The sequence below is a fragment of the Bubalus kerabau genome, chromosome 3, assembly GCF_029407905.1.
Source record: "Bubalus kerabau isolate K-KA32 ecotype Philippines breed swamp buffalo chromosome 3, PCC_UOA_SB_1v2, whole genome shotgun sequence".
NCBI classification, from domain to species: domain Eukaryota; kingdom Metazoa; phylum Chordata; class Mammalia; order Artiodactyla; family Bovidae; genus Bubalus; species Bubalus kerabau.
In genome coordinates, this window is record NC_073626.1 from 42,167,923 (window position 1) to 42,190,626 (window position 22,704).

General features: G+C 44.0%; 1 protein-coding gene across 1 annotated transcript in view; it reads left to right on the forward strand.

The window, feature by feature from the left end:
• The window catches only part of SLC26A8 (solute carrier family 26 member 8), an 89,375-nt gene that overhangs the window by 65,066 nt on the left and 1,605 nt on the right, over window positions 1-22,704 (forward strand). Inside the window, exons 13-21 of the mRNA XM_055571600.1 lie at window positions 2,022-2,099; window positions 7,332-7,427; window positions 8,734-8,840; window positions 8,922-8,991; window positions 9,393-9,485; window positions 9,591-9,722; window positions 15,315-15,680; window positions 22,241-22,295; window positions 22,396-22,580. Of these exons, the coding sequence (XP_055427575.1) occupies window positions 2,022-2,099; window positions 7,332-7,427; window positions 8,734-8,840; window positions 8,922-8,991; window positions 9,393-9,485; window positions 9,591-9,722; window positions 15,315-15,680; window positions 22,241-22,295; window positions 22,396-22,580 (1,182 nt within the window). The remainder of the gene's footprint in view (window positions 1-2,021; window positions 2,100-7,331; window positions 7,428-8,733; window positions 8,841-8,921; window positions 8,992-9,392; window positions 9,486-9,590; window positions 9,723-15,314; window positions 15,681-22,240; window positions 22,296-22,395; window positions 22,581-22,704) is intronic.

A 22,704-nucleotide genomic window follows, 5' to 3' on the forward strand; every position in this document is an offset into this window, starting at 1 on the left:
TCATGTCACTCGTGGCTGTGCTTTATGAGAACTCGCATTGCGTTGAGTCCCCGGGAGGAAGGTAGGGTCAGTCTTGGTTCAAGAAAGCCTGAAAAAGTGATGAAAAATCAGAGTGGAAAACCAAAACATGTGTGAGATGTCAAGTTGTATTAGTATATGCTTGCTGCCTCTAGGCCCTGTTCATGCCCTGAGTCTGAGATTCTGAGACTCACCATGCATCCTCCTAGGGCACACCACCACCAAAGATGGCCCTCTCATCCCAAAGCCCACTCCTCTCGTGTGCAGCCATGAGAGTGAAAGTCACTCAGTCGTGTCTGACTCTTTGCAACCCCATGGACTATGCAGTCCATGGAATTCTCCAGGCCAGAATACTGGAGTGGGTAGCCTTTCCCTTCTCCAGAGGATCTTCCCAACCCAGGATCGAACCCAGGTCTCCTGCATTGCAGGCAGATTCTTTACCAGCTGAGCTATAAGGGAAGCAGCCATGGGGGACAGACAATTATTGGCAGGCCTCCCTGAGCAGCCAGATTTATGGGATTTCAGTGTTTGGTTGATCGTCATTTTAAACTAGGTTTTTATACAGCTAATTTTGGTGTTTGTATGTCTTTGTTCCCCTAAAAGTAATCCAAAGAACTTTGGAGGAAAGTAGTAGGAGTAGTAGGAGGAGAAGTCCTGATATGTTTTCCTGTGCTAAGCAAAGCAGTTTCTTCTATAGTGTGAGACCACCTGAAGCTAGACCCTAAAATCCAGTGTGGCAAGAGGCTGAGATGCACACTGGCTGGAGGAGCTTATGGCTTCAGTTACCCTTTTCAGTTGCCCAGTGTATAAAATGTTTGCCACGAGAACTTCCTGAGTTTCAGTTACAGTGATCCATTTTCCTGAATCCTTCTGCCTACATTCTTCTCTCAGGGTTCAACTTTTCCACCTTGGGTTGGTCCCATAGCTGTGTATCAGTCGGGGTGGCAAAAAAAGGAAGCAGAACATTGATTTCATTGCAGTTATTTTCAGTGACATGTTTCTATGGCAAATAGCAGTGAGCAGTGAGAGAGAACCCAGTAGGAAGTCTTTTTCACACCTAATAAAACAGAGGAAAAAAATTAGACAATCATTGCCGCATGGTCATTTAATGGTTTAGATTTAAAGTTGCTTGTTGGTGCTAGTATATGCTATTGTTTTGATTTGTGGCTACAGTTTTATCCCCCCCTCCACCCTTATCACCATGGGAAATTACACTGCTTTGTATGATTTTAATGGAAGTTTATCAACAGAGGATATAATGAGTTCAAGATTATGTCCTGAGAGCCTTAAGATTATAAAGGGAACTATGTTTTTTTAGCTTTCTACCTGTATTTAACGATCTGAATCACTGCTTCCCAAGTAATACGAACCCAGAGGAGTCAACCCAGCTGGAACAGGATCCAGAGCTGCTATCAACAGCCCTGACTCATGTTCGTTACCTTTCTTTTCTTTTTTTTTTTTAATGGCATTGAGGCAGAGAGAAGCAAAAGTAGGAAAATCTAAAGTGAGTATCACGGTATTAAGATGAAGTACCACTGAAGCTGTTAGATGGGAAGCTATCCAAACCCCAAAAGAGCAAGGTGGAACAGTTGGGATTTTAGGGCTGGCAGTGATGAGTCTACCAGGGCTTTTCAAAACTATTCAAAGAAGGTTAAAGTTCGGAGGAAATGAAGGCCGGATTGTAGGAGACTTCAGATTCCGCAGCACAAAGCAATGGCAAGAAATATGCAGATATGCAAGCCCATCTGTAACTTTTCAGGAAACCTTGATACGTGCAGTCATTGAGTATTTATTGAGTACCTGGTGTGTGTTGAGCATTTTGACAAGAACTGACAGTGTCAGCTTACCGAAAACGCACTGATGTTAGCTGGTTATACATATTCAACCCCTTTTAAGAAAAAGACAAAAAACAGACATGCTTGTCACCAAGCAGAAGGCCTCAGTTGCAGACAGGGACCAGTCCATTCCTGATGGTCTCTCTCCAACTGGCTCTGTCTCCTCAGTTTGCATCTCTGGTAGGCGCAGGCATCATGCTGCTCCTGATGATGAAGATGGCACGCTTTTTCTACAGACTGCCAAACGTAAGTAGACCTGATCAGATGCCTGAGTCAGATCACATCTTGGTGGGGGCATCTCTGAGGGGAACTGCATTCTGCTTATCTCCAGTGGTTGCCCCAGCCTATTTCTGGTTCCTTTCCTTTAAAATAACTGCCTCTACCATACAAGATTTCTCTGGTGGCTCAGACGGTAAAGAATCCACCTGCAATGCAGGAGACCTAGGTTTGATCTGTGAGTTAGGAAGATCCCTGTGGGAGGGCATGGCAATCCACTCCAGTATTCTTTTTTTTATTTATTTATTTTTTAAGTGAAGGATAATTGCTTTACAGATTTTTGTTGTTTTCTGTCAAACCTCAACACTCCAGTATTCTTGCCTGAAGAATCCCCATGGACAGGATCACAAAGAGTTGGACACAACTGAGTGACCAAGCACCTCACAGAACTAAGAGTTAAACACAATAATATGTATAAGGTAGAGAGAACAGTTTTGAGCTAAGAATAAGCGCTCAAGAAACAGTTGTGATTCTTCTCATCCTCATTAATCTTTTTTTTAAAAATTGCTTTAGCTATAAAGTAAGCTTTTAGAAGTAAGGATTCAGTTAAATATGACCAAAATAGACTTCAGATGCCAGAACGCCCATTCCCAACACAGGCTTGGAAACTCATTGTGCATTCATGCCATCTGTTTTCCTAAACAGTTTCCAGAAGTCCTTGTTCTGCATTCCTGTGAACTCAATCCCCCCACCGCTGCCACCCTGCCTTTTGGTCAGTTCACAACACTAAAAGTTGAGTTTTAATCCTGTATTCGGCTAGAATGCCTCTATGTACTATGTACCATTTCTTCCCTTTGTGTGAAATGAATGATGACTTTACATTTAGAGATGCCAGTTGCATTAATTACTGACTATAATCAATTTGTTCTAAGTTACAGTATAGGTCAATGCCCAGTGTCTGTGATTTCTTTTTAAATTTCCTCCCTGTTCCCTTTAGTCATTTTTAGATAGTACTAAGATGGGGAGGTAGGACTTCCCTGGTAGCTCAGTGGTAAAGAATCTGCCTGCAATGCAGGAGACCTGGGTTCAATCACTGGCTTGGGAAGATCCCCTGAAAGAAGGGCATGGCAACCCACTCCAGTACTCTTGCCTGGAGAATCCCATGGACAGAGGAACCTGGCGGGCTACAGTCCATAGCGTCGCACAGAGCTGGACATGACTGAAGCAACTAAGCAGCAGCAGCAAGGGAGGAGATTTTATTCCTGGTGCAGCAGCTTGGTTACCCACTGATGTAGCAGTCCCTAAGCTGGAGTGGTTGTAAATATTATACCCATCCTTTTAAATATGTTTGGGACTTCCCTGGTGGTTCAGTGGTAAAGAATTCGCCTGCCAAGCAGGAGACGCAGGTTCAATCCCTGGGTCAGGAAGATGCCCTGGAGAAGGAAACGACAACCCACTCCAGCCCAGTATTCTTGCCTGAGAAATCCCATGGACAGAGGAGCCTGGCAAGCTACAGTCCATGGGGTTACAAAAGAGTTGGACGCGACTTAGCAACTAAACAACAATTCCACCTGGTAAATATCACATTTCAGTAGAACAGGACCATCTTAAGTCTGTTGCTGCCTTTGGTTCTTGTGATTCAGGGATCTTGGAAACCAGCCATACAATATATGCATGGTGGGTGGGATTAAGCTTGTGTTTACCACACAAGCTGTCCTCTGATTCCCAGCAGAAGTCATCTCCAGAATGGAGCTTATGCAGCATCTTTGGAGCTATACCTCTTGGGAGTCTATTTTTGGTGGGATACTCACTAATTTACTTTGGACAGTGATATTTTTCCTTTATAGCCTGAAGAATCAGAATTTAAAAAAAAAATCTCAAATAAAAATCTGTCCGAATTCACTGCCAAGTAGTGATAAAAGTGAGGCTTCCCAGATGGTTCAGTGGTAAAGAATCTTCCTGCCAAGGCAGGAGATGCAGGAGACATGGGTTCTATCCCTGGGTTGGGAAGATCCCCTGGAGAAAGAGATTACAACCCACTCTGGTATTCTTGCCTCAAAAATCCCATGGACAGAGGTGGGTTACAGTCCACCTTACAGAGGTGGGTTACAGTGGGGTTCCAAAGAGTCAGACATGACTGAGCACACATGCATGCATGCACAGTGATAAAAGCGGGGAAGCCCCTCCTTACTATAAATATGCTGGGGATAGAACAGCCCTTGCTTTTGGCTAATCATGTTCTGGCACGTTATTTTTACATCATCTAGTTTGGATGTTGCTGGGTGAGAAAATGCGAACACAATCTGATCAGTGGAATAACTGAATTTCTATAACTGTGGCTCTCTGAGGATTAGACTATGAATGATTCCTTCCTGTTTTTATTGGAGTATAATTGCTTTACAATGTTCTGTTAGTTTCTGCAGTATAACATTGTGAATCAGCCATAGGTATACATATGTCCCCTCCCTGTTGAGCTTCCCTCTAGGAAGCACCTATCCTTCCTTCTTTGAATGACTATGGATAGTTTGTTGCAAAATTCTTGGGAGAGTAATTGGTAGAGCATCCTGGCAAGGATCTCAACTAGTGAGCAAGGGACCCAATATACATATTTTTAATGTAATACAAATAGTTTATTCAATATTGTTCCAATTTTGTGGGGGAAAAAAATACATAGGCTATATCAAAATGTTATCTCTTGTATGATGGAAAATATATATAAATTCAATTCTTCTTTGCACATGAGCATATTTTATCTTAATATTCAGAAAGGTAAAAATTTTATCATATATTTCATGAAAAAGATTTGTTTCCCTGTCATACTCCGTGTGTGTGCTCAGTCTTTCAGTCGTGACCAACTCTTTGTGACCCCATGAACTGTAGCCCACCAGGCTCCTCTGTCCATGTAACTCCCCAGGCAAGAATACTGGAACGGTTGCCATTTCCTCCTCCAGGGAATCTTCCTGACCCAGGTATCAAACTCACGTCTCCAGTGTCTCCTGTATTGGCAGGTGGATTCTTTACTACTGAGATACCTCGGGAGCCCTCATACTTCATACCTCAAGCCAAAAGTCTTGTAAAAACCCTATGAAGTTAAATTTCTTATCTTTCCTACCACATCTCCCTGCTAATTGCAGAAATTTGGGGAGATTCTTGGCTGGTAAGAAGATGAAGCTGGAAAACAAGTAATTTCTGCTGACTTCATTTTTGTTCCTCCCCCCTCTACTGACTTGTTGCCTCCAACTGGTTACTGAGTAACCTCAGAAAACCAGAGTAAGCCTGGATCCAAGCCACTTCCGAGAGTGGGATCAGTTCTAATTGGCTAGATGGCTAGGAAAAGGATGAGAAATGTTTCTTAAAGTACGTTAGATTCTACTTTGAGGCCCTGATGATTTTATACCCCCATGAATATTGATCTTCATTTTCTTATATTTAAGACACTGTCTTTCCATTAGAAAAGGAGACGTACTTGCTTTTTAAACTTTGGAAAATTCATAATAGATAAAAACCTATTTTTTAGGTAGATTGGTCACACACTGAGGTGGCAGTCCCTGAAGCCACAATCACAAATAAACCACTATTAACATTTTGGCATATACCTAACCAATATTATTCTCCATGAACAGATAGTATTTACTTTGTATGCTGTTGTTGTTTAGTCACTAAATCGTGTCTGACTCTTTGCAACCCGTGAACTGTAGCCCGCCAGGCTCCTCTGTCCATGGGATTTCCCAGACAAGAATACTGGAGTGGGTTGCCATTTCCTTCTCCAGGGGATCTTCCCAACCACAAGGATCGAACCCACGTATCCTGCATTGGCAGGCAGATTCTTTACCACTGAGCCACCAGGGAAGCAGCCTTTACTTTGTGTAATTGTGATCTAACTGTACACACAATCTGGTATTCTTATTAATTTCATATATAACATGATACTCTTACTATCACTTATTAATCAGTTTAAATTAGTTTATCTGAGTTTTTTTTATTATAAATAACACAACAGTGAGCAATTTTGTACATCTGCCCTTTTCTATATTTAGGATAGATTTTTAAGGGGAAAACAAAAGTTCTGTATGAAAGCATATCAATCACTATTTCTTACTCAGTTGCTTCAGTCATGTCCAAGTCTTTGCGACCCTATGAACTGTAGCCTGCCAGGCTCCTCTGTCCATGGGCTTCTCCAGGCATATACTGGAGTGGGATACCATGCCCTTCTCCAGGGGATCTTCCCAACCCAGGGATCAAATCTGCATATTTTAAGTCTCCTGCATTGACAGGCGGGTTCTTTACCACTAATGCCCCCCCCCCCCCCGGGAAACCCTAGTATTTCTTAATATATGGCCAAATTATTTTTCAAAAGGGCAATACCCATTTTTAATGGAATGTCCTCAGTGTTTTAGATTTGCTAATTTAATTTGATGGACCAAAACAGTGGTATCTCACTGTTGAAATAATCGTAGTACATCATGATTAGGCTTGGGATAAAAAAACCACACCAAATTGAAACTATTTCAGAATTTCTGTGAGTGGAAATTCTCTTAATTTGTCATCCCGTCTGAGAATGGTTTCTAAGCAACATCAGTCACATAGGTTATGTCAAGCAAACTAGACAAAGCAAAGTCAAATAGGCACAGAATAGGACAAATGGCCAAAGGCGCCATTTGTCTTGCCTCATCCTTCCACCAAAAGTGGCAACATGGAAACAGAAGGGACTAGATGATCATGACTTGTGGCTACTCTTCCTCTCACTGTCTGTGTAAGTAACCAGTGATCTGACTCTAAAAAGAGTATGTGGGAACTTCCCTTGTGGTCCAGGGGTTAAAACTTCGCCTTCCAATCCAGTGGGGTTATGAGTTCAATCCCTGGTCGGGGAGCTAAGATTCCACATGTCTTGCAGCCGTAAAAAACCAAAACATAAAACAGAAGCAATATTGTAACAAATTCAATAAAGATTTTAAAAGTGGTCCACATTCAAAAAACTCTAAAATAAAAGGGGCTTTTGAGAGCTGTTACTGGCCAAATGAGTCACATGGCCTTGCTGTGTCTTGTGTGCTTGACAAATTATAAAGGTGAGCAGAGACAAATGTGGAGAATACCTATTTGATTGGACAGTGAGTGGCAGCACAGACCTGGTATTTGTATGAAATATTAGTGCAGAATACCTCTGTGTGTCAAGGCTGACCAAGTCTCTGTGGTTCCTTTGTGGAAATTTGGAAGCTTTACCCCTGAAGGGAAAATGAAGCAGGGTTTATTTTTTCCCCACAGGCTATAGTGGCTGGTATTATCCTGAGTAACGTCCTACCCTACCTTGAAGCTGTTTACACCCTACCCAGTCTGTGGAGGCAGAACCAGTATGACTGTGTGAGTGGAGATGCACTGGGGAGGTTGGGAAGGACGGAGGGGAAGCCTGCAGAGAGAGGAAGAGAACAAACGAAAGTGATCAACATGAACCCACCATCTGATGCGTCTCTGCTGTTGCTCAAAAGACGGGAGTCAAGGTTATTTGGTGCACAGAAATACTGAGACCACATTCCAACTATATGAAGTTGGATAAAACAGAAGTCATTAAGCAGCTGCCGTTACACACAGATCTAATAAAAAGGGTTCATCATACATGGCATATTTGAATGCCTTTTAATCCAGTCAATAGAACTACATTCCAGGAGAGGGGAAACAAATCCTAACGAGAAGAGGGCGTCTTGCCAGGAAGAGTAACTGATGGAGTGCTCCCCTTTTCTCTAGAGAAGAAAACTAGAGGACATATAGGGGAAATAGCAAGAAATGAAAGATAAGGGATGATGATGCAATGAGAGGAGAGGGACCCGGAAGAGGAAAGAGATCATTTTTGGATCCAGGTCCCTGAGAAGTCAAGAGGGGAATATGGTCCAGTGTGCAGTTAGAGCTTCTGGTCTTTGGAGTGGAGACAGCACTTCCAACAGCCCTGGAGAGAACAAGGGAAGGTTGACTGCAGAGACTAGCAAATGGCAGGTGGAGTAAACAGTTAAGGGACTTTCAACCCATCTTCTTTTAAAAAAAAAAATTTTTTTATTGGGGTATAGTTGCTTCAACGTTGTGCTGGTTTCAGGTGTACAGCAAAGTGAATCAATTATACATAAACATATATCTACTCCTTTAAAAAAAATTCTTTCCCCATATACACAGTTGCGTATAAATGTCAGTCCCAACCTTCCAATGTATCCCTCCCTCTCAACCTATCTTCTTCATGAAAATGAAAGTCAAATCACCTGCTGGGAGATGCAGTAGGTGGTGGGACAGGGGCTTGAAAAGGATATTAAAGATTCCTAATGACTATCATGGGTCTTAAAATAGCGACCAGTAATTTGGTGAGTCTTCTGGGTTGCTTTCCAAACAGTATTTCTAATCTCAATAAATTGTATAAAGCAAATATTATTACCCCAATTTTTCACAAGCAGAAACTGATGTTTTAAGAGAAAACTAAAGAGAGATGTGACCACGAATGCATAAAAGAATTGCTAGGCAGCCTGGGGGCCCAATCATTTGTGACAACATCAGTCCACGTGGCTGTGGAATTTGTCCTCTAAATCCTAGGTGTTGGGAGAGAAAGAGTAAAGGTGAAGACTTGTGATTTTCTCAGTTCTGCTTGTTGTCATGGTCTCCCTTTCTCCTCCTCCCTCTTTTCCATAAGCTCATTTGGATGGTGACGTTCATGTCTGCAATTTTACTGGGACTGGATATTGGACTAGTTGTTGCAGTAACTTTTGCCTTCTTCATCATCACTGTTCAGTCACACAGGTACTTTGTCTGGGGTAATAGGAGGTGGGCCATGTCAAGGTGAGGCAACTGTGACCTAAAGGCAAATGCATTTCCTTACAGAACTAAGATTCTCCTCCTGGGTCAGATCCCTAACACCAATATTTATAGAAGCTTCCAAGACTATCGGGAGGTAAGAATCCAAATGAGTCCCACTCCTTTGCCCAAAGGATGGGATGGACCAGGCCTGCTGCTTAGTATTTCTACCAAAAAAAAAAAAAAAGCAAAACTAAGCTCCTTTGTTCCTCTCTGCTGCACTGCAGATACGCATTTACACTTACAAAGTGATGCAGCCAGTTAAGGATAATTTTAAATGTACTTCAGAGGGAGGAGGGCCAAGAAAAAGAGAGGTGTGAAGAAATAAGAGGGGAAAAGAAGAAAACAGGGGGTGAAAACCAGAGGGAGGAATTTGTTAGTTCTTGATGCTTATAAAGAACACAGATTCTCCAGGATGTTCTAAGGATTTTTTTTCCCCCCTTACTCCATAAAAGAGCTGAAAAATTGCCCTCAAGTGTGCGTTTATTTGTCTTGCAGGTTGCAAACATTCCAGGGGTGAAGATCTTCCAGTGCTGCAATGCCATCACATTTGTCAACGTTCACTACCTCAAGCGCAAGGTGTTAGAGGAGGTGAGGGCCGTCCTCTGCTTCTCCCCACCTGCTTCCCTCTCAGTCCCAGAGTGTTCTCCCCTCCCCTACTCACCACTTGAATTAGACCCAGCATATGTCTTTCAGATTGAAATGGTAAAGATGCCTCTTACAGAAGAGGAGATTTATACCCTGTTCAGTGAAAATGAAGAGGCTGCACAGCGAGGGAAGATCTGTCGGTGCCACTGCAGCTGTGATGAGCCAGAGCCATCGCCCAGGGTCAGAGACACCTCTTCTTTTCTCCTACATTTTATAAAGAAATGCACTAGTAGAATTTTCTAAATTATTTATTTGTTTATTTGTATGGTTGCACTGGGTCTTCGTTGCTGTGAGCGGACTTTCTCTAGTCGCAGCACGCAGCTACTCTCCGGCGCACAGGCTTCTCGTTGATTTCCTCTGTTGCGGAGCGCAGACTCTGGTGTTCTTGCCTGGAGAATCCCTGGTGGACTACAGTCCATGGGATCGCAAGAGTCGGACGCTACTTAGTGACTAAACCACCAACCACCACAGACTTTAGGGTACACGGGCTTCAGCAGATGTGGCGCATGGGCTTCCTGCCCTGTGGCAGGTGGGATCTTCCCGGACCAGTGATCGAACCAGTGACCCCTCCATTGGCAGGCGGATTCTTATCCACTGTACCACCAGGGAAGCCCTGCACTAATAGTTTTCTAAAAAAAGAAAGAAAAGAAAATCTAAACCCCTCCAGGGATTTTTAACTCATAGATGAACCATGAATAATCAGAAATATCCGTTTCTACTCAGAAATGGAGACAGAGGTTCCCTTTCAGGATCTTGCCCTGAGAGTAGGAGGCGGGAGGAGATGTCTCAAGTTCTGACTCCCTTCTCAATGACTAGTGACTTATCTGAGCTCAGAGCAGGCTGCTTGTTGAGATTGTCACTAGTTCCCTGGTTGTCCCTGTTTTCCTTGACTTGAATCTTAGCTCCCTGGCTGTAGATTTCTGAGAACAAGTGACTGAAAGATTGTTTCCTAATTTGCAGCAGGGTCAAGGGCAGGGTCAAGCTGGCTGGGGTTCCCAAGGGTCTGTCAGGGTCTCCTGATATCACCCTGTGACCTGGGAAATGATGATGTGATGGGGAGGGCGGAGAAGAAGACATGCTTCAGAAGATTATTCTAGCGGCTAAGTTAAAGTACTCATTCATTTCCAACTCAGACTTGGTCTAAATATTCCTTTTCCCCAGAGCAGGGCTGTTCATTTCCATCTTTGAGGACTTCATGTGTACCTACATCTTGGAGTGGCATCTGTATCTACACACACACACATTTCCAATCCCCCTCCTCACATGGGCACCGACAAATACTGAGCATGCTCTTGTGTGTGTGTGTGTGTGTCTGTGTGTGTCTGTGACGCAGCATGGACTGTAGCCCATCAGGCTCCTCTGTCCATTGGATTTTCTAGGCAAGAATGGAGGAGGAAATGGCAACCCACTCTTGCCTGGAGCATCCCAGGGACAGGGGAGCCTGGTGGGCTGCCAGCACAGAGTTGGACATGACTGAAGTGACTCAGCAGCAGCAGCAGCAGCAGGCAAGAATACTGGAGTGGGTTGCCATTTCCTTCTCCAGGGGATCTTCCCATTCCAGAAACTGAACCCACATCTCCTGCATCTCCTGCTTTGGCAGGTAGATACTGAGCCACCCGGGGAAGCCCATTTGCATTCCCATACAGCTGAATGGAGCATACTTCTCCTGAGCTCCTGGAAAATACCAACTTCTCTGCCAAGAGGACTAACTCTACTAGTAGAATTAACACTGTCTCTGATTTTTATTTTGCATCCACATTGCACTGAATATGGTAGAGAGTGTTGATAGGGCATCAGAGAATATATTTTAGAGTAGGGTACAATCATCTAGTATTTGTTGGGCTTATACTAGGGTACGCAGAACTATGACACTATGGAAAAGCAAACCAAATGTTTAGAGGCCTCTGCCTCCAGGTCTTTCTTCTTAATTGTGGTGTAAAGCAGATAACATAAAATCTGGCATCTGAACCATTTTTCAGTGTACAGTTCAGTAGTGTTAAATACATTCACATTGTTGGGCAATCATTACCACCATATATCTCCAGAACCTTTTCATCTCGAAAAACTGGAACTCTGACCCATTCTACAACTTGGCATTTCCTCTCCTTTCCAGCCCCTGGCAACCACCATTAGACTTTCTGCTTCTATGAATTTGACTATTCCAGATACCTCATATAAGTGGAATCATACAGTATTTGTCTTTTTGCAACTGGCTTATTCCATTTAGCATAATGTCCTCAAGGTTCATTTGGGTTGTCCTTTATTTTAAAAGTTTTTCATGGAAAAATCTGAACAGATACAAAAGTAGAAACAAGTATAATGAGCCTCTATGTACCCACCAACCACTTTAAGATATATTACATCATATTCAATCATGTCATCAATACTCCTACCCACCTATAACCCATCAAAATCACAGGATTATTTTGAAGCAATTCATGGAATTTTAAGTCAACTGAGGGAATTCCCTGGCAGTCCAGTGGTTAGGACTCTGCTTTCACTGCTGTGGGCCCAGGTTCAATCCCTGATCAGGGATCTCAGATTCCACAAGCTGTGCTGTCTGGCCAAAAAAAGAAACAAACTGGAGAGACAACACTCTATTAATGTGACATTTAAGGTTATTATTGTATGTTATCTGTCCAAAAATATACATTATTTCCCATCTCTGAAATTTAGATGTATTATATAATCAGTGGCAATATTATAGTTTAATTTGCAGTGTTTTATTTCTTTCTTGATAGCACAAAAAGTAGTGGTGATGAAAATAGGGTGGTGAAGCACACCACGCAGCATATTGCTATGTTCTAAATTGTGTGTCTATATTCTCACAACTCTGAGACTTCAGGTGAAGAAAGATGGGCCTGAACTCAAAAATGCAGGGAAACATCACGGTAGTAATGGACTTAAGCCGGGCAGGAGAGAGAAAATTGGATTTACGTCAGGTAGGAAAAAAGAGGACTCCCAGTCCATAAATAGGCTTGGGCAGAGACACTGAGGTAAAAATGAGCACGGGGTTGTCAGAGTAAGGGCTTCCCCAAAGGCTCAGCAGTAAAGAATCCTCCTGAAATGCAGGAGACATGGGTTCGATCCCTGGGTCGGGAAGATGCCCAAACACTCCAGTTTTTTGGGGGTTTTTTTGGGGGTTTTTTTTGGCCTGAAAAATCCCATGGACAAAGCCACCTGGCAGGCTACAGTCCAAAGAATCACAGAGTCAGACACAACTGAACTACTGATCACAAGCACATCAGAGTAAGAGGCTTGGCCTGGGCAGTAAGTTCAGGCAGACCCAGAGGGAGCGGATTGTGAAAGCTCTTGAAAGAGTGTAGAACAGATGGGGAGAAGTGGGGAAGCTCTCGGAGGTTTACTTTTTTAGTATTTATGTATTTATTTGGCTGCACTGGGTCTTCATTGCAGCATGTGAACTCTTAGTTGCAGCGTGTAGGATCTAGTTCCCTGACCAAGGATAGAACCCAGGGCCCCTGCATTGGGAGAGTGGAGTCTTAGCCACTGGACCACCCAGGAAGTCCCTCAGAGGTTTATTCTGCCTGGAGAACCTTGAATCTCCCCACCACTGAACCCCACCATCAGCTGTCCCCCGCCAAGGCCTGGCCTCAGTGACTGTCAAGACTTGGGGAACATCTCTCTTCTTTGAACTGTATTATTATCACTTGTCCACACCATTTTTAGCAATACAATATATACTATCATATATTGTTATCTTTACATTTTTCCCTATTTTTAAAGTTTGTTTCACAAGCAGCATTATTAGAACAGATTTTTCTTGAAGAAACATCATCCCAACGTATACTTCTGTAGCAAACAAATTCTTCATTTTCCCACATGCCTTCCAGTTCTTGTCCATATAGGTTGCTGTTTTTCTCAGTCGCCAAGTTCTGTCCAACTCTTCGAGACCCCATGGACTGCAGCATACCAGGCTTCCGTGTTCCTCACCATCTCCTGGAGTTGGCCCAAGTTCATGTCCATTGCATTGGTGATGCCATCCAACCATCCCATCTTCTGTTGCCCTCTTTTCCTTCTGCCTTCAATCTTTCCAAGCATCAGGGTTTTTTTTCCCCTGTTTGCAGGGAAAGTCAGCTGTTTGCATCAGGTGGGCCAAAGTATTGGAGCTTCAGCTTCAGCATTAGTCCTTCCAATGAGTATTCAGGGTTGATTTCCTTTAAGATTTCCTTTATAGGTTTTTACTCATCCTTTAAATGGACATGTGCCCTCTCCTCAGGTAGAATCTGGCCACCATGACCGCAGAGTCAACATTCACCTCTTTCTTACCATTGTATTCCTGAGGCTTGGTTCTGTCCTTAAGCAATGCCAAGGCCCGTTAGGAGGGTAAGAGGCTGCTGCTGCTGCTGCTGCTAAGTCGCTTCAGTCGTGTCCGACTCTGTGCGACTCCATAGATGGCAGCCCACCAGGCCCCACCGTCCCTGGGATTCTCCAGGCAAGAACACTGGAGTGGGTTGCCATTTCCTCCTCCAATGCATGAAAGTGAAAAGTGAAAGTCGCTCAGTCGTGTTTGGAGTGGAAGGTAAATACAGCATGCTTTAGGAACTTCTGTCTTCTTGAGGAAGTTTGACAGACAACAGTTTCACTGATAAGGAGGGTTGAGAAAAGGGACTGATGGAAGAAATACTGGCTTGGCCAAAAAGTTTGTTCAACTTTTCCATAAGCAGTTATAATCCAATACTTCAAAGTTATAGTAGGTGCTGGAGACTAATTAGAACCCAGGGATGAGGGAAAAGAATAAATCAAAGATGATTTAAAGTCTGGCTCACTAGGACACGGAGAAGGCAATGGCACCCCACTCCAGTACTCTTGCCTGGAAAATCCCATGGACAGAGGAGCCTGGTGGGCTGCAGTCCATGGGGTCGCTAAGAGTCGGACATGACTGAAGGACTTCGCTTTCACTTTTCACTTTCATGTATTGGAGAAGAAAATGGCAACCCACTCCAGTGTTCTTGCCTGAAGAGTCCCAGGGACGGTGGAGCCTGGTGGGCTGCCGCCTATGGGGTCGCGCAGAGTCGGACACGACTGAAGTGACTTAGCATCACTTGGACAATGATAATGTCGCTGATGCATGTGGGGAAGTTGGTGGGGGGAGGGGGATGCTGTGAGTGGTGAGGATCAGGGAAGATGAATGTGGCTTTATATACATTGTTGTTTAGTAGCTTGTGTCCGAATCTTGTGACCCCATAGATTGTAGCCCATCAGGCTCCTCTGTCCATGGGATTTCCCAGGCAAGAATACCGGAGTGGGTAGCCATTCCCTTCTCCAGGGGATCTTCCCAAGCCAGGGATCGAACTTGCATCTCCTGCTTGGCAGGAAGATTCTTTACCAGTAAGCCACCAGGAAAGCCCATGCGTAAACAGATGGCTAATGGGAAGCTGCTGGATAGCACGGGGAGCTCAACACTGTGCTGTGTGACAACCTAGAGGGATGGGATGGACTGAGGGAGGGAGAGTCAAGAGGGAGGGGATGTGTATACTACTTGTGGCTGATTCACGTTGTTGTATGGAAGAAGCCAATATAATATTGTAAAGCAGTTATCCTCCAATTAAGAAAAAGATCAATATGGTTTTAGTCACAAGCTAGAAGTGACAATGAAATATCTAAGGAGAAAGGTATAGTGCATGGTCTGTGTTTTCTAAGAGTTTTCCAAGAGCAAGGGAAGTGAATTAGTAGATAGAAACAGCATAGTTGCAAATACTTCCAGCCTTATTGGAGTCTTATCATAGTCCTCCCCTAACTCTGTTGTCCCAGGTTATTTACACAGAACGATATGAAGTTCAACGGGGCCGAGAGTCCTCCTTCATTAACCTGGTCCGCTGCTCACGTTTTGAGGGCATGAACACAGCCCAAACTATGTCTGAAGACCAAGTACCGTACATAACATCTTCCTCATCTCAGAGAAACCCAAACTATGAGGAGGTGGAGAAAGTTTGGCTTTCTGATGACCCCCCCAGGAGCATGATGATCACACTCCCTGAGGCTTCTGATACTCAGGTCAGGGCTACAAAACTCCTGCCTTACTCGACTTCAACTATTCTACCCAGCATCCACACCATCATCTTGGACTTCTCCATGGTACATCTTGTGGACGCACGGGCTTTGGTCGTATTAAGACAGGTAAGTACTAAGGAGGTGTTCACAAGAGCTCTGATCCCTGCCTGAGTCCTGTTAGTCACTGATCAGCTGCTCTGTGACTCCTAGGCCACTAGAAACTTGCATACCAAAGACAGTTTAAGGTCAACCAGAATAAAAAGAAAATGAAGCAACTCTGATTTACTAAACAAGGGTTGGTTCCCTAAGCATGGCATGTTGTTTCTCAAGGACTAAAAATCAGAAAACTCTTAACACCATTGAAACAACGATCTGTGCCATGCCCAGCAACTCCCGGCACATCCTGGGAGTTAGCTACAAAAAACTTCAAGGAATAGGTTCAAATGCTACAGAAAAGAGTGCACACAGAATTCTCTACTATTCAGCTGCTCTAAAAGGTACTCAGGAGGTTTGAAGAAGTTGTGATGAAGTGACACATCAAGTGTGAGGTTGCCCAGTCCAGTACCCAAGTCCAGACCCATAAGGATCTTCCCCAGTTCCCTCTTCATTGCCTGCCTCTTTGGGTGAAAAAGGCAGGAAAGATTTTTCCTTCAAAAGCAGTGTTCCCTGAGTCCTGATTTCTCTCCCACTGTCTCGTTTCTCAGACAGTTTTCATTTCTCTCCTTCTTGTACAAATACGGACAGTTTAGGGGCACAACCAACCATACTGTTTTTATTGTTTAATGTCTCATAAGCACAAAATGGGCTTTCCTGGTTGCTCAGATGGTAAACAATCCACCTGCAGTGCAGGATACCTGGGTTTGATCCCTGGGTTGGGAAGATCCCCTGGAGAAGGGCATGGCCACCCACTCCAGTATTCTTGCCTGGAGGATCCCCATGGATAGAGGAGCCTGGCGGGCTACAGTCCACAGGGTCGCAAAGAGTCGGACACAACTGAACAACTAAGCACAGCACACGGCAAGCACAAAATAGTGCTGTGGGAAGCTGCTAGTGGGAACCTGCCAATAAAGCACAGGGAGCTCAGCTCCGTGCTCTGTCATGACCTAGAGGGGTGGGTGCAGGGAGAGTAGAAGGGAGGTCCAAGACAGAGGGGATGTATTATACATATGGATGATTCACTTCATTGTACAGAAGAAAACTAATGCAACATTGTAAAGCAATCATATTCCAATTCTAAAATCTCATAAGTATCTTTTTCTCAGGCAGCTTTTCTCTTTTCTTTCTCTCTCGCTATTGCTCCTGCTGGCTCAGTTTCACGTATCCTGAACCCACTCGCTTCCCAGCTCTGACTGCACCCACCTTTTTTTTTTTTTTTTTTTTGAGAGCTGCTGCTTCAGCTGACTTTCCTTCTTTTATGCTCAAATTCTATGTAACAAAATATTTATAAATATTTTATCCTATTTCTTATTCCCAAGCAAATATGATTCTGTTTTAAGTCAATCCAGCTCCTCTTTGGTCTAAGGCAATAGGAAGCTTGTCATAGCAGAAAGTGGTCTGTGGATGTGTGCTCTGTCCTGGCTTGACTGCCACCCCCTGTCCACTGGACCCAAGGTAACTTATTAAATTGTATTGGGTCTTGGTTTCCTCATCTATGAAATGAGAGGCTGAGAAGAGGTTTACATTAAGAGTTTTCCCATCCATGAGACCCTCTCCCTTCCACCCCCAAACTCCATTTGTAGACTCAGATATACTTGATTATATCTTATCTTTGGGAGTGCCCCATTTTCAGTTCAGTTCAGCCGCTCAGTCGTGTCCAACTCTTTGTGACCCCATGAATCACAGCACGCCAGGCCTCCCTGTCCATCACCAACTCCCGGAGTTCACTCAGACTCACGTCCATCGAGTCAGTGATGCCATCCAGCCATCTCATCCTCTGTCGTCCCCTTCTCCTCCTGCCCCCAATCCCTCCCAGCATCAGAGTCTTTTCCAATAAGTTAACTCTTCGCATGAGGTGGCCAAGTACTGGAGTTTCAGCTTTAGCATCATTCCTTCCAAAGAAATCCCAGGGCTGATCGCCTTCAGAATGGACTGGTTGGATCTCCTTGCAGTCCAAGGGACTCTCAAGAGTCTTCTCCAACACCACAGTTCAAAAGCGTCAGTTCTTCGGTGCTCAGCCTTCTTCACAGTCCAACTCTCACATCCATACATGACCACTGGAAAAACCACAGCCTTGACTAGACGGACCTTTGTTGGCAAAGTAATGTCTCTGCTTTTGAATATGCTATCTAGGTTGGTCATAACTTTCCTTCCAAGGAATAAGCGTCTTTTAATTTCATGGCTGCAGTCACCATCTGCAGTGATTTTGGAGCCCCCAAAAATAAAGTCTGACACTGTTTCCACTGTTTCCCCATCTATTTCCCATGAAGTGATGGGACCGGATGCCATGATCTTCGTTTTCTGAATGTTGAGCTTTAAGCCAACTTTTTCACTCTCCTCTTTCACCTTCATCAAGAGGCTTTTGAGTTCCTCTTCACTTTCTGCCATAAGGGTGGTGTCATCTGCATATCTGAGGTTATTGATATTTCTCCCAGAAATCTTGATTCCAGCTTGTGTTTCTTCCAGTCCAGTGTTTCTCATGATGTACTCTGCATATAAGTTAAATAAGCAGGGTGACAATATACAGCCTTGACATACTCCTTTTCCTATTTGGAACCAGTCTGTTGTTCCATGTCCAGTTCTAACTGTTGCTTCCTGACCTGCATACACATTTCTCAAGAGGCAGGTCAGGTGGTCTGGTATTCCCATCTCTTTCAGGATTTTCCACAGTTTATTGTGATCCACACAGTCAAAGGCTTTGGCATAGTCAATAAAGCAGAAATAGATGTTTTTCTGGAACTCTCTTGCTTTTTCCATGATCCAGCGGATGTTGGCAATTTGATCTCTGGTTCCTCTTCCTTTTCTAAAACCAGCTTGAACATCAGGAAGTTCACGGTTCATGTATTGCTGAAGCCTGGCTTGGAGAATTTTGAGCATTACTTTACTAGCATGTGAGATGAGTGCAATTGTGCAGCAGTTTGAGCATTCTTTGGCATTGCCTTTCTTTGGGATTGGAATGAAAACTGACATTTTCCAGTCCTGTGGCCACTGCTGAGTTTTCCAAATTTGCTGGCATATCGAGTGCAGCACTTTCACAGCATCATCTTTCAGGATTTGAAAGAGCTCAACTGGGATTCCATCACCTCCACTAGCTTTGTTCATAGTGATGCTTTCTAAGGCCCACTTGACTTCACGTTCCAGGATGTCTGGCTATTTAGGTGAGTGATCACACCATCGTGATTATCTGGGATGTGAAGATCTTTTTTGTACAGTTCTTCTGTGTATTCTTGCCACCTCTTCTTAATATCTTCTGCTTCTGTTAGGTCCATACCATTTCTGTCCTTTATCGAGCCCATCTTTGCATGAAATGTTCCCTTGATATCTCTAATTTTCTTGAAGAGATCTCTAGTCTTTCCCATTCTGTTGTTTTCCTCTATTTCTTTGCATTGATCGCTGAGGAAGGCTTTCTTATCCCTTCTTGCTATTCTTTGGAACTCTGCATTCAGATGTTTATATCTTTCCTTTACTCCTTTGCTTTTTGCTTCTCTTCTTTTCACAGCTATTTGTAAGGCCTCCCCAGACAGCCATTTTGCTTTTTTGCATTTCTTTTCCATGGGGATGGTCTTGATCCCTGTCTCCTGTACAATGTCACGAACCTCAGTCCATAGTTCATCAGGCACTCTATCAGATCTAGGCCCTTAAATCTATTTCTCACTTCCACTGTATAATCATAAGGGATTTGATTTAGGTCATACCTAAATGGTCTAGTGGTTTTCCCTACTTTCTTCCATTTCAGTCTGAATTTGGCAATAAGGAGTTCATGATCTGAGCCACAGTCCATTCCTGGTCTTGTTTTTGTTGACTGTATAGAGCTTCTCCATCTTTGGCTGAAAAGAATATAATCAATCTGATTTCAGTGTTGACCATCTGGTGATGTCCATATGTAGAGTCTTCTCTTGTGTTGTTGGAAGAGGGTGTTTGCTATGACCAGTGCATTTTCTTGGCAAAACTCTATTAGTCTTTGCCCTGCTTCATTCCATATTCCAAGGCCAAATTTGCCTGTTACTCCAGGTGTTTCTTGACTTCCTACTTTTGCATTCCAGTCCCCTATAATGAAAAGGACATCTTTTTTGGGTGTTAGTTCTAAAACGTCTTGTAGGTCTTCATAGAACCATTCAACTTCAGCTTCTTCGGCGTTACTGAAGAAGGTTAGACTTGGATATCTGTGATATTGAATGGTTTGCCTTGGAAACGAACAGAGATCATTCTGTCATTTTTGAGGTTATAGTAAATTTGGGCTGTGTTCTCTTCTCCAGCTCTTACACTGTAGTTGTAACTTCAGATTTCATTGACCTTACATTATTGAATGTCTCTTACATGCCAGACTGAGCTGAGCACATTTATATACACTGTTTCATTTAGTTCTCACAACAGCCCTGAGAGACAAGCTATATTTCCCCTTAAGAGTCCTGGGCTCACAGCCAGGAAAGGACCTGTCCAGCACTGGAACTTAAAGCCTCTGACTTGATATCACTCTTCCCCCTGTTCTGTAGCTGTGCCATCCTCTCCTCCCCCTCTCTCTCATCTTTCATTTTTGTGGAGGCACCATATGTTCTGGTCCTTGGCATGACCCTTCCACACCTGGCCTATGTTGATAGCTCTTTGCCCCAGGTCACGTCTGGCACCTTAACTTTGCAGCTGTCAGAGACTCACCGCGCAGTCTCACACTTTAAAAAATTGCAAGTTACTCCCCAGAGGTCTGACCCTGTGTTTGTTTCTGGTTTGGTTTGTAGCTTCTTTAGTCAGGGCATTTGAGAGGAGTGATTTCTTTGATGCTAGCATCATCAAGGAGAAGGCAATGGCACCCCACTCCAGTACTCTTGCCTGGAAAATCCCATGGACGGAGGAGCCTGGTAGGCTGCAGTCCCTGGGGTCACTAAGAGTCGGACACAACTGAGCGATTTCACTTTCACTTTTCACTTTCATGCATTGGAGAAGGAAATGGCAACCCACTCCAGTGTTCTTGCCTGGAGAATCCCAGGGACGGGGGAGCCTGGTGGGCTGCCATCTATGGAGTCGCACAGAGTCAGACACGACTGAAGGGACTTAGCAGCAGCAGCAGCATCACCAAGGCCCAGCAGTTCTTTGTCCTCCCTGATTCTGTGCTGTTTGTCTTGCTCTATACTGCTTTGTTGGAGGAAATCATTGCTTTCTTTACTTCATAATTGATAACTAAAACTCATTAGGAAAAATCCCAGTGGTTGGTCTTATTAGAGATAATTACTCCATTTAAGCTTCTTTTTTAAAAAACTTTTATTTATTTGTTTACTTTTGGCTGCACTGAGTCTTCACTGCTGAGCGTAGGCTTTCTTCAGTTGTGATGAGCAGGGGCTACTCTTCATTGAGGTGCAAGGGCCTCAACAAGTGCGAAGAACTTTCAGTGCTGGAACTTAAAAGCTATTGCAGGGGCTTTTCTCATTGCAGAGCATGGATGGGCTCTAGGCAATGGGCTTCAGTAGTTGCGGCTCACAGGCTCCGGAGCTTGGGCTCAGTACTTGTGGCACATGGGCTTAGTTGCCCCACAGCATGTAGGATCTTCCTGAACCAAGGATCAAACCCATGTCCCCTGCATTGCAAGGCAGATTCTTAATCACTGGATCACCAGGGAATTCCTCAGCTACATTCATGAGATTTGAGTCTCCCACTGCTTGTCATCTAGAGTCTGTCTACAGTGGCTCTTTACCAAATCACTTTGTGATTTACCATTTGATCAAGAATGACTTTCTTATTTCTTCCTGGTAGTGAAAGAAGTAGAGTCTGTCTGTTTTGTTTCTTTTGACACTTCAACTTAGACCCCAGGGTTAGAACCTGTTGAGTCTTAGAGTATTAAGGTTCGTGGTGACTGGTTTTGAGTTGAGCATTAAGATCTATAGTCCCAGAGCATATGTATGTGTGTATGTATGTGTGTGTTTGTGTGTGTGCATGGGCTGAAATGTATACTTGAGGTCAGTGTTTGATGTTTATTAATCTGTTAAATATCTAATGTTTTACTAAATTCAAATACAGCTTTGCAGAGCAGTTCTGAATATGACCCTGAGGGTCCCTGAATACCGTTCCCAACTATGTCGCTTGACCATCTCTGGGCCACAACTTGCCACCTCTGTCCAGTGAACTCCAGAGAGAAGGAGTCACGTGCAAACACTAAGCAATAATACCAAGTTGTGGTTGTTTGTGAGGACCGTCCAGTGTGTCCCTGTGACGCCTGTGCCCAGGTCTAGCCTAGCACCATCTTCACTTGAACACTGTCTCTTTATGTGAACTGTTTCCCCACTGCAGATCACGGACAACCCTGCCTCTCACTCCCCACCCTGCACGAAACCATCTGATTCTCTTCTGTGTTCCTGGCACTTTGGCCATTTCCTGGCCTATAGCAGTTTGCTCATCAGATGTTTACAGAGCTGAATGGGTATGAGGTACATATACCCCAGACAAGTAAATGACCAAAGAGATTGGAAAATTCAGCGAATTCAAAGGCCCTGTCCTCTCCTGAGTGTGAAGACCTCTATCACTGGTTTACTCTTTCCCCACAGATGTTCAGCGCTTTCCAAAACGCCAACATCTTGGTGCTCATTGCAGGGTGTCACTGTGAGTATCCCTCCTCCCAGGCAGAGGGCTGCGTTTTGAATCCTGGATCCTCACCTCCCCAGGTGTCTGACCCTGTGTATATTCCTGGTTTGGTTTGTAGCTTTTGTGGTCAGGTCACTTGAGAAGAATGATTTCTTTGACGCTGGCATCACTAAGGCCCAGCTGTTCCTCACCCTCCATGATGCTGTGCTATTTGCTTTGTCAAGGAAGTTGCCAGAGTCCTCCGAGTTAAGTGTGGATGAATCAGAGACCGTCATACAGGAAACCTTCTCAGAGACAGACAAGGTTGGATGATGCGAGGCAATGGGAGTTGGGGGGAGGTAGGGGGAACGTCTAATTAGAGAGAGATGAGCAATGTGCAGGGCAGGTTTGAGTGTGGCTGTTCCAGAATGTGAGATGCTGAAGGGTT